The sequence below is a fragment of the Festucalex cinctus genome, chromosome 6 (genome assembly GCF_051991245.1).
Source record: "Festucalex cinctus isolate MCC-2025b chromosome 6, RoL_Fcin_1.0, whole genome shotgun sequence".
Classification (NCBI taxonomy): Eukaryota; Metazoa; Chordata; class Actinopteri; order Syngnathiformes; family Syngnathidae; genus Festucalex; species Festucalex cinctus.
In genome coordinates, this window is record NC_135416.1 from 24,216,775 (window position 1) to 24,229,483 (window position 12,709).

Genomic DNA, 12,709 nt, shown 5'->3' on the forward strand with positions numbered 1-12,709 from the left:
TTCCGATGTTATTGTTTTTGCTTTTACCAGGGAAAAGAGTTCCAGTAAGACACTGTCTAATGAACTTGTTTGTGCATTTTTTGTCAGTGAGAGAAATCCCTTGAATATTAATGGTACCCAATTGTGGGTTGACACATAGATGATCAAGTATATTTTTTGTAAGAAAAACAATTTCCTTAGGCAGTGCTTTCACCACCCGTTCAAATTCAATTCTAGGATGATAGAAACTATATTTACCACAAAATTGCTCATAGCTCAGCATAGTACCATCTGTGTTCATCAAATGTACAATAGACCATATATTTTTATTCATCCAATCTTCATAAAACAGTGACTTGTTTCTACATAGTATATAATGGTTGTTCCATATTATACTTGAGTGCGGTGAGTAATTGTGTACATACACATTATGATCTTTCTGACGAGGCTCCACTGCGTGTGCCTTTCGAAGCGTCACGGTTGCGGCAGTGACAGTGTTAAGTGCGGAGTCTCCACCTTTTATGTAAATACGTGTGACAGATGCGACTCAAGGCGGGGAGAGGTCTCGTTGAATGAGGGGGAGCTGTCGTCATGGACGTGTAGCGACGCTCACAAGAAGGAGGTGTGGGTCGCTCTGCCCTTAGCTGTGTTTGCATCTGTTCGAGCGAGGGAGGCGAAAGGTACCTTTTGGATGAAATCATGTCACGAGCGCCCGGCCTTGCCACGAGAGCATCAGCGTAACAATACAAGGCGGCGATAAGCGGCTCCGAAGCATACAGAAATGGGTGGTCAGATAACGCGAAATGCTTTATACGGTAAGGAATCACTGTTTAATGCCGGTTTCCTCATAACACGTTACTATATGCAGCGGTATTACAAGGGTGTTGTGAGGTAGCGCCCTAACACTGTAAAGATAATGCTAAAAATGGGACTCTCGCAGCTGAGATTCCCCTCTATTAATGGCTATATTTAAAGGTGATTTCAAGTGTTTGTCTAGTGGGGCCACGGGGAAGTTGTGGTGTTTCCCCTTACCTTGTGATGGGTTGTGGTTTCTCCTCATTAAAAATAAAAAATAAAACATAAATAAAACAAAGGGCAACTGTGCTCTGGGACGTCAATATTTTGATTTGTTAAAGAGTATATGACGTTATCCAGTGTTAACAGTGAGGTGGGAACATCCATCTTTCCCAATATGATGGCGATCAACTCGACTCTATTGCAAAACACTAGGTGGGCGTGAAAGCAGAAGTATTTTTTTATATATTTTTTTTTATAATGTATCATGTGTTATATGAGACACAGTGTCTTTTTATTTATTTATTTTTTTTATAGGGATCACTTCCCCAAAAGTAGGACATACTATCAAAGCCAACAATAAGTTTCTTGGCCATTCTAGGCTAACATGTTGTATAAAACAAGAACGTTTACTATTTTGTCTTTTCAACCTCCCAGCCTTCACCTGCCCCTTATTATTTGACCCCAAACCAATCAATCGTTTTTTGTTTTTTTTAACAGTGTAATGTTCACAAAGCTAACACACTATTGTTGTCATGCATCAAATTCTTAAATGATTACTGTGTAGCGAGCAGTGACGGGAGTCGGAGGCAGAGTGTTGAAGTCCGGAGCCAAAGACCGGCGATTTATTGATAGCAGCTTCTCAGCGTTTAACAGCAACAACAACTCCCTCTGTGCGAGGCTCACAGACCTACCAACATTTTGTTCTTTTATCCTTTCATCCTTTCATCCTTTCATCCCAACAAACTCCCCCTTCGTCCCAACGTTCCGTGGGTGAATTATGTTCTGATCACTACAACTGTAACAATAAACAGCTCCATTTTGAACCTCTTGCAGCTTGTGTACATTTACACCACCTGATCATTCTAATTAAAGCCCCAACATTAATCCAATTAGTTAAATAAGGACAGACTAAGACCAAGGAGGATATAGCTGCTTCTCACCGCGATCAAGGGCAAGCACCTGAGTGAAATCCTCTGTCTTAGTATGCGAGTACTTGACTTGATTATATGTAAACAGTAGGGGTGTGAATTGCCTCGTACCTGACGATTCGATCCGTATCACGATTCATAGGTCACAATTCGATTCGATACCGATTAATCCCGATACAAATTTACAAGTCGATTGTCGCGATATTTTTACTCAAATTTATAATATACCATTCAGTTGCTTATACAGTACATGTACACTGTAAGATTTGTATGAAAATGTATTATTATCTTATAACTTTGAGCCACTGTATGTAACAAACGGGTTTAGCAACATTTTTCATGTTTGAACAGCATTGAAATAAAATATTAAGGCTAAATGTTCCATTAATATAATATTCTTCCATGCTTAAGGTGTGCAAGTTAGACGTTTTGTTGAATATTTTTCCATCAAAAGTAGATATTAAAAAAAATCGATTCGGCTGCCTATTGAATCGATTCGAGAATTGCGTGCTGTAGTATCACGATATATTGCCGAATCGATTTTTTTTAACACCCCTAGTAAACAGTTATTCAGTTTCTGAGCAGGATGTAACTTCCCTCCTGTGTTTACATGAATAGAGTGAGTAATAAGCGGTTCAGGAAATGGATGGATGGATGGATCTTCTGGCGATGTGCAAATGAAGCTTCATGAACCAATTGTGATATTTTTTACTCCTCTAGATGGTGCTGTTGGTTTAAATATGCAGTGGAAATGTAATCAGATTATTGCACTAACTTTTATCTTTTTACCAAGAGCACCATCTAGACTAGAGGAATACAACGTATTCCAAGTAGTTCACGAAGTTTCTTTTTCCCATCACCACTAGTTAATTTCTAAACTACTTTCATGATATGTGCAATCACCTATAGCACAGGTGTCAAATTCAACATTGACATGATTTCAAAAGTAGTTACAAGTCCTAGTTTATTGGAACGACAAGGTTATTTCTATGTTTTTGTTGTGTTAAAGACAGTTGGATTTCAGATGAAACAATGAATATGAGACATACGTTAAAAATTCCAGGTTTTATTTAAAGTTATTTACATCTAGATGTATTAAACAACTCAGGACAACTTATTTGGAATGTAAACATCCATCACAAATAATTCTACATCTAAATGTTCATTTTTGTGTGTATGTAATAATGATTCAATAATAATTATTCATTTGCATGTACTCACAGCAGTAAAGTACAGTGACTTTCATGACTGTTGAAGTAGTCACTCAGTCCTTATAAATATATATATGTATATGTATATGTATATATATATATATATATATATATATATATATATATATATATATATATATATATATATGTATATATATATATATATATATATATATATATATATATATATATATATATATATATATATATATATATATATATCCCGGCGATTGGCTGGCAATTGGGTGGCAACCAGTCCTGGGTGTCCCCTGCCTACTGCCCAGAGCCAGCTGAGATAGGCGCCAGCACCCCCCGCGACCCTTGTGAGGAATAAGCGGTCAAGAAAATGGATGGATGGATGGATATATATATATATATATATATATATATATATATATTAGGGGTGTGAATTGCCTAGTACCTGACGATTCGATTCGTATCACGATTCACAGGTCACGATTCGATTCGATACCGATTAATCCCGATACGAATTTATAAGTCGATTGTTGCGATTTTTTTCCATTCAAATTTAGAAAATACTAATTAGTAAGCTTGTAGAGTGTAAGATTTATATGAAAATGTATTATTTATTTATCTGAAATTTCAGTCTTATAGAGGTTGTAATCTGTTTCATGTTTGAACAGCATTAAAATAAAATATTAAGGCTTAATGTTCCGTTCATATAACATTCTTCCATGCTCAAGGTGTGAATCCTAACCCGAAGTCAGACGTTTTGTTGAATATTTTTCCATTAAAAATGGAAGTTTAAAAATCGATTCACACACACACACACACACACACACACACACACACACAAAAAAAAAGGCAATGATGTTAAGACGTTGAATCGGTAAGACTACCGAATGAACAATTCTGAGCTCTTAATAAAAAAAATAAAAATAAAAAATAAAAAAAAAGATTTTTTTTAATCGATTCGAGAATCGCGCGATGTAGTATCGCGATATATCGCCGAATCGATTTTTTTAACACCCCTAATATATATATATATATATATATATATATATATATATATATATATAAACCCCTGTGATTGGCTGGCAACCAGTCCAGGGTGTACCCCGCCTACTGCCCAAAGCCAGCTGATAGGCTCCAGCACCCCCCGCGACCCTTGTAAGGAATAAGCGGTCAAGAAAATTAGCCTATAATTCAGTCTTGACCTGAATTGAAACCATTTGTTTTCAAAGCTTTTAATTCTGTGCCAAAATTCAGACTTTTCAAAAATTTGATGGCAAGATAAACTAATATTTAATAATTCACTACTTTCTGGACTCCACCAGTGAATTTTCACTTGCCTTTATGGCAGATCCAAAAGGCTAAACGTGTCACACACATTCATTAAAAGATATTGGATGTGAACATCGTCATGTGCAGTACATATGTGATGAAACGTATATTGGTAACATAAAAAGAAAACAGAAATGTCAACTTTCTTTCAATTAATGTGTGTGTAGTCACTCGAGGCACATCAGGCGCAATGCCTCTTGCAGCCGCTCTTCGCTTTTTGCTGTCTGTTTTTTGAACAGGAAATGGGCAAATGCAGCTATTTGAATGATGAAATCATTGACATCATTGGATTGAAAAAGAATATCAATGTAAAGCATGGAGCAGAAAACTATAATGGAAAGTAATTTACTCTGATTTGTATTAGGTTTTAAATTTTTTAATTTAAAAAAATATAAATATATATTTTTACTCTTAACACTATTAACAATCATCAGAACAACCCTCTGATGATTTTGACACCCATTATAGATAAAAACAAAGTTAATTTGATTTATTTTTATTGTATAAAGACTTTCTTCAAATTTCCCCAATTATAAAAAGACTGGTAATAGACGAGTACCAAAAATACACATAGCGAGTCTGAGAATGTGTGATGTTACTAGTAGGGATGTAACGATAAGCACAATATCGTGATATTGTGATATTAAAACTGCCACAATATCGTCGTCGTCATGTTCACGATAATTTAAACCAACACATTTGTTAAAAAAAAGTCAGGTTGATTTCCATTTGTGCAGTTCTAGCGTGTGTGGCTAGTTTTTAATGCAATTTAATTTTTATTAGGGATGTTTTGGCCCTTCTAAGTTTAAAATCCACACTAATGGTCAGGTGAAGGGGAACGTAATATACCTGTGAAGTCAATATGTGGAGGAACTCAATGTCTGCATACATTAACAACATAACATTTTACATAACATTAACATAATAATAATAATAATAATAATAATAATAATAATAAAACACTATAATAATAATAATAATAATAATAATAATAATAATAATAATAATAATAACATTGACATTATGTACAAAAGCACAATGTTATTATGCTATTTTTTAGTATGAGCTCTTTTTTTTACAGTACTGTGACCTTTTTTAAATATCGCCAACATCCTCACAATATCGTGATAATTATCGTATCGTGAGCTTCATATCATGATAATATATCGTGACGTTTGGATATCGTTACATCCCTAATTATTAGTAGCCAATCAAAGCGTACGAGAATGGAGATTCCTTCAAGGTAGGTTAAATGTGTTGTTGGCTGGTGGATTTAGTTTTACAGTAAACTCTACTGTGGCGTCATTAAACCGCTTAAAACATGCTCATGGAGGTCAGAATAAAAAATACGTGACGTGTGACACACGTCCTGCAAGAAACACAGGCATATTCAGGGGGCTTTCACAACGCAAGAACTTTCATTCATTATTAGTCTAGCCCACATGAAATGTTTTCCTGCAATTAAAAAGGTTTTAGAATTGTGAGAAGCCAAAATCATAATGACCATTTTTGGATTTATAGCCCTCGTAAAAAGACATGGTGATGAGCCTTGGGTTATTGTTATTGATAAATGCGTGTTTTCCATCAATTTCTTTGCCTGTTTACAGTATGTGAGCAGGAGCAAGCAATACAGAACTTTAATCAGCATGCAACAGTTGCTAGGGTGTGACAGAAACATATGTCTCAAGGTCAGATGGCACTGTGGAGCACAAGTGTCACTGTCATACAAGTGTGACTTCTGCTTTTTGACAGCATATTCTTGGACAGCATGTCAACTTCATCCATCCATCCATTCATTTTCTTGACCGCTTATTCCTCACAAGGGTCGCGGGGGGTGCTGGCGCCTATCTCAGCTGGCTCCGGGCAGTAGGCGGGGGACACCCTGGACTAGTTGCCAGCCAATCGCAGGGCACACAGAGACGAACAACCATCCACACTCACACGCACACCTAGGGACAATTCGGAGCGCCCAATTAACCTGCCATGCATGTCTTTGGAATGTGGGAGGAGACCGGAGTACCCGGAGAAGACCCACGCAGGCACGGGGAGAACATGCAAACTCCACCCAGGAATGGCCGAAGCCTGGACTCGAACCGGAGTCCTCAGAACTGGGAGGCGACGTGCTAACCAGTCAGCTGTCAACTTCATAAATGTGTAAATGGAAGATCCCTTCACAGGACACCGATGTATCCAGTGAAAAATAGCACAGTCACTCGCATGTTACCCTTTTGGTTAGAGATCTGTGCAAAGTTGTCTTTCATTCTGAACCTCAGGTCACATTTATGGCTGCACCCCCCCCCCCCCCCCCCCCCCACACACACACACACACACACACACACACAATTACCTTCAGCCATATATTACTGGCACTCAGTCAATACACACCACAAACTGTATCATTGCACCTCTCCACCCACCTGCACCTGCTCTTCTTGTCATGTTTTGGTTCTGTTGAGGGTGGGTTTTGCTTTGCTTTTGTTGGGTTTTTAGTTTGTCATGTTTTGATTTTCTGTTTTTCCTAGTATCATTAAGCCTTTCCATGTCCACCTGTGTTTTCCTGCCCATCCTCATGTTCCATCCAATCAGCAACCCCTTCCACTTGTGTCTTGCCCAGCTGTGTCTCGTCGTGTGTAATTAGTGTGTGTATTTAGTTATCAGTTTTTGTGTCAGTGCTTGTCGGTCCATTATTCTTGTTTCCCCACGTTCATGTTGCCAGTGTTTCCGTCTGTTCATGTATAGTTCCCTCTGGTATTTTTGTATTCGTTGCCACCCAGCCCTGTTTGCTACTTTGGTTTTTGTTGGATTAAATTTACTTATTTTTTCCGCACCTCTGCCTCCCTGCCTCATTCGCCTCCTGCATTTGGGTCCACCACCACACTTCCGCGTTCCTGACAGAATTCTGTCAGGAACGTGGTTGAGTCAGGTTGATTTCCATTTGTGCAGATCTAGCACCCTCTAGTGGCTATTTTATTAGTGCAATTTAATTTTCATTCTGGATGTTTTGGCCTTCTATATTTAAAATCTGTGATAATTGTCAGATGAAGGGGAACCTAATTTGCTTGTGAAGCGATCAATGTGTGCTTGCATTAGCAAGTAAGTGCCTCAATATTGTTATTAGAGATTGTAGGTGATTTATATTATATTGCTGTTATGTACAAAAGCACAATATTATCCTTTTTTTTTAGTATGAGCTTTTTTTTTTTTTTTTACAATATTGTGATCTTTTGTAAATATCGCCAACGCCCCCCACAATATCGTGATAATTATCGGATCGTGATGTTTGGATATCGTTACATCCCTAGTCGCTGCATATCTACATCCACAAAGGTAAATGGGAAAATGTGTTTATAGATGAAAATGCTCATAAATTGCATTTGACACAGAAACACAGTGTAAGTGCTATTAGTTCCATCCAAAACACAAGGCATCATTGTTGTTAGTGTTTATACCAGGCCATATACGTAATTGAAAAATGACATAATTTTGAGGCTTTACAACTATAACTATTCAAATCAGTAGTATACTTTATTATTCTTCCAAATATGATATTAAGCAAAATGTTTTTTTTGTTTTTTTTTTGCTTTTGTTTTTTTTTTTTTTTTGTTTTTTATTTCCACAATCATTGGCTATGTACGCTGCCATATTGCGCAAGGCAATGGATGAATTATCATGATTGTTTGAAGACAAATGTTACATCATACATGTAAACACGAACTTAGCCTAAACATCACCTATTGTCATCTTTGGTGGCACAATGGTGACATCTTGTTAAAGGAGCTGTCTGCCAGTTTCACTCTGGAAAAGGCACTTTTTAAATACAGGATTTAAACAATCAAACTACTTCTCAATTTACAGAGCAGGGCTTGTCTTCATTTCTGTTGGTGAGTTTGTCCTAAACCCCCCCCCCCCCAAGCCTGTATTTTAGCATTTTGTGTTTGTTTTGTAAACACTATTTACAACCCTCCAGCCAATCGCAGAGCGGGGGGGTGGCGTGTCGCAAACGGGGACGGGCGAACGTGTCAGCTGCGTGACGTCACTCCCGCGGCAATTTGAAAGCACACACGGATTTTTTTGATTTTTTTTCCACTCTCATACTCACAGAAGCTTAAAAGGGTGAATGAGTGAGTGGAAAAAAAAATCCGTGCGTGCTTTCAAATTGCCGCGGGAGTGACGTCACGCAGCTGACACGTTCGCCCGTCTCCGTTTGCGACACGCCACCCCCCCCGCTCTGCGATTGGCTGGAGGGTTGTAAATAGTGTCTTCCCACAGAAACGTCCCGCTGTTTACAAAACAAACACAAAATGGTAAAATACAGGGTGGGGGGTGCGGGTTTAGGACAAACTCACCAACAGAAATGAAGACAAGCCCTGATCTGATTGAGAAGTAGTTTGATTGTTTAAATCCTGTATTTAAAAAGTGCCTTTTCCAGAGTGAAACTGGCAGACAGCGCCTTTAAAGAAAAAAAAAAAAAAGACATTGTTAGACATTTTAGTTGCACTTGGCTGTTGTTCAGTTGGGAGAGTAGGAAGTGCTTTTGCATGTTTTTGCAGTGGTTGTGCATATACCGATTCAACATAATGATGATGATCAGGATAAGTTTGTGTCACCAGTCTTGCGGAATATCCAAGTGGTGGTTTTCCCCTTGATGTCTTGTTGAAATATTGAGCTCACTGATTCATTTAAGATTTGAGGCCAATCTCATCGATAGTCAAGAGTATGCCATAGTTACAATTCATTCAGAAAATATGCATATATAGTGACATACAAATAAAGCTTGACAGATATTAAAATAGTGCAAAGATGAGACAAAGATGTTTCTTTTCCATTTAAGAGGTTGAAAAGATATATTTCTTGTTTGTGTCCTGTAAAACAAAAGGCATGTTTTGACTGGATCCGATTGCTGTACAATGCGGTGCAGGACCTCTAGATACAAGCGGTTGCTAAGGAACATGAATTTACACATAGCAGCTGCGCCTCTTTAGAACTCGGTAATGCATTCAGCTCAATTTGCCTTGGACCATGTGCCCCAAATTCAATTGCTCTCCTGTGGCTGGGCCTAAGACAAAAGGCCACATCAGCGCTTAGTGATACCCGTGCAGGATGAAATAGTGCAAGGGTCCTTACTAAATAAATACAAATGGGAGAAGAAATTCACAATCAGTGAAAGTGAGAGTGCCAAGCAATTTAATGGTCATCAGGGCTATATATGACATCTGTGACTGCCATGCTTTAAACACTGAACACATCTACTACGTTACGTAGGATCTGTTAAAGTCCAATGATGATCTTCACATATATGAACTTGCTAACTAACTTTGGTCAATATGTTTACCCTTACATTTTAGCAGCTAATTTCCAAGTGTTCCAACATTTGAGGATAACAATGCCCTACTTTTCCTAATTTGTAGCACCTATTTCCAGTACAGCTATGACAGGAGGCATCAATCAGAATATGTATTGTCATTGTTCATCATCAGTCGTTTTTCCTAACGCCACAACAAATTGCAGAAACAATTTCTTTTTACTACTGGAGCTTAATTGTTTAAAAATGTCCAATGTAACATTCAAGCTATTTAGCCAGCAAATTTACCAAAAATCATACAAGTTAAAAATTCGACACAAATTTCTCCTATGGAAGAAAGCCCCATACCTTCTTTATTGAATACAGAGTGCCAAATGCAAAACATGACTTTAGCAAACTAAAGGTTTGATTTCACAATATGCAAATAAGTACCGTATTTCTGTCTTCAATTTACTGTGCTGCTTACATTTAGATATACCAGATCATGTGTGTCCATATGAAAAGTGCCATGCACTATGTATTTACATGCATATAAATAATGTGCATAGATTTAGTGTTTTTTCTTTTGCCTCCAGATTCCCTCCGTGGCCCCTTGCCGTCCACATCCCACCGCTGTCACCATAAACACAAGAGATGTCTGCCTATCCAGTGTGGTGGTGTTTGTGGCCCCCTTCCAGCCAGCCCACTTCTCTTCCACCCAAATGCTAAGGGTTCCCAAATTGTCATGGACCTTGCCCAGAAGATAGTCAAGAGGCAGGGGAGTTTCTGCAATGCCATCACCTTCAGCAACAGGCCCATAACCCTGTATGAGCAAGTCCGCCTCAAGGTAGTCCATTCAATATTTTCGCTTGATGATAAGTCAGTTTTACAATGTTTAATTTTCACTGAATTGTTGATTATGTTATAATGTGTACAGTACAATAAAACTAATTGTATAATCAATAGTCATGGGATACCGGTGACTTTGACAGAAACTTTACAGTCACTCTAAGGCTGTATCCCACTGAGAGGCAAACGTTGTTGAACGTAGTGAATGTTCAATTCACAATGAAGTTCTTCTCTGCCATTTTGCAACATGTTTGCAACGTTTCAGCGACAATTGAGAGAGCGCTTGAATTAACTTTAAATTTGAGTCAAATGGATCTTTTTAGCAAAAACTGAAAAATATGTCATCGCTGTGAAGCTCAGCTTCCGGTCCTTATATTAAGTGCTAGAAAGCAAGATGGATCACAGAGTATATTGTACATTATCTCAAGCATTTGCCCAAAATCTCCTTTACTGATTTGGAAACTAGCATTATACAAGAAAACTCCATGAGGCACATACTGGTATTGGTCAGAAAAAAATCTGGTATCGAACATCTACTGTGAAATGACTTTTTTAGTTTGAACTGAAAATGTGTGTGATGAATTTACTCAAATTAATTTCATCAAGTGTTGTCACACATCAAAATCATCTGGCTCCAGAAACACATTTTAAGTGGATTTAAAGATTTCTTTTTTTATTTTATTTTGTGCAACCACGGTACAAAATAAAATTGAGTACCATTTTAAGAGTGTAGCCTTTGGGGGGAGTGATTACTTAGTTGTTGTTGTTTTTTTAACTACTAATTGAACTGGGAGCCCCTCTGAGGCAATTCAAAGCAAGTTCATCCCAAGATGGTGTCTCAGATCTGTTTTTTCATGGCTAATCATCATATTGACTGAATCTGTTGGTTAACTCATTGTTCCACTTAAAAATCACTAACTTGAAAACACATTGTTTCCCCCCCAGATTATTAAAAAGCAGTGTTGTTGGAGTGGAGCTCTACGCCTGGGGTTCACCTCCAAAGACCCCTGCAGGATAAACCCAGACAACTTGCCGAAGTACGCCTGCCCAGACTTGGTGTCTCAAAGTGGCTTTTGGGCGAAGGCTCTACCTGAAGAGTTTGCTAACGAGGGGAATATCGTCGCCTTTTGGGTTGACAAGAAGGGCCGTGTTTTCTACCGCATAAACGAATCCAGCCCCATGCTGTTCTTCAGCGGAGTACGAACCACTGAACCCCTCTGGGCCCTTATTGATGTTTACGGTTTGACCCGTGGAGTGCAGCTGCTAGGTAAGATGGTTGAGCTCAGTTACCAACTAACATACATCTGCCACATTTTTTTTTTTTTTACATTCAAAAGTTTGTACTATGTTTCTCATTTGTGGTGGATTTAGACCCACACAAAAACCCATCTGAAAATGTCAGTTATTAATCTTGTGCTATTCATTTGCATGGATTCATATCGACAGACAGATAGACCCCTGAAATGTGTTCAAACTTTACTATTCTCTACTAATTAACTACTAACTACTCTATTAATATTGGTAGATTAAAAAAACTCATAGAAGTTAGTTTGTAATGGTTGTCAATACTCTACCTAAAGCCAATCACTTTTACACCCATTTTAAATGAATTTTTTATGCTTAATAACCCTAACCCTGTCTGCTGCATGTAGCATACATCCGCAGATTAGAACAAAGGCTGACGGATGTCTATAAATGCTGTATTTGTGGTGGAAATTAATATTTTTAAGTGCACGCCACATCATACATTATGGTGCAGGATTCTAGTGTATTGCCCCCCTCTGCCACAACCCCGCCGAAGCAGCACCGCACCATTTGCGCATTTTCAACTTACTTTACTTACCTCTCTGTCCGGCGATGAATGGCACAGGAGCGACGGCCATTGGCAACAGTGTTGATGCACCCGATATTGGCGCCACACTGTGAGTACATTTCAGAGGCTCTCGTGGAGGATGTATCATGAGTCGCAGCCCTCAGTCGTCGTCTTCCTTTATCGGCGTAGTAGCAAAACGTACAATAACTCTTCAGTTTCAAAATCATTTGAATGTGACTCGGCGGTCACCATCTTGACTCATCAAACACACCAATCACATTCATGTGCACTTCATGGACAGTCGGAAAACATAATTTCCTGAGAA

At 38.3% G+C, this 12,709-nt stretch overlaps 1 protein-coding gene across 1 annotated transcript in view; it reads left to right on the forward strand.

The window, feature by feature from the left end:
* The first annotated feature begins 503 nt into the window (after positions 1–503).
* The window catches only part of neurl1aa (neuralized E3 ubiquitin protein ligase 1Aa), a 37,121-nt gene continuing 24,915 nt past the window's right edge, over positions 504–12,709 (forward strand). Inside the window, exons 1-3 of the mRNA XM_077524541.1 lie at positions 504–794; positions 10,319–10,569; positions 11,517–11,838. Coding sequence (XP_077380667.1) covers positions 761–794; positions 10,319–10,569; positions 11,517–11,838 — 607 coding nt within the window. The 5' untranslated portion in view covers positions 504–760. The remainder of the gene's footprint in view (positions 795–10,318; positions 10,570–11,516; positions 11,839–12,709) is intronic.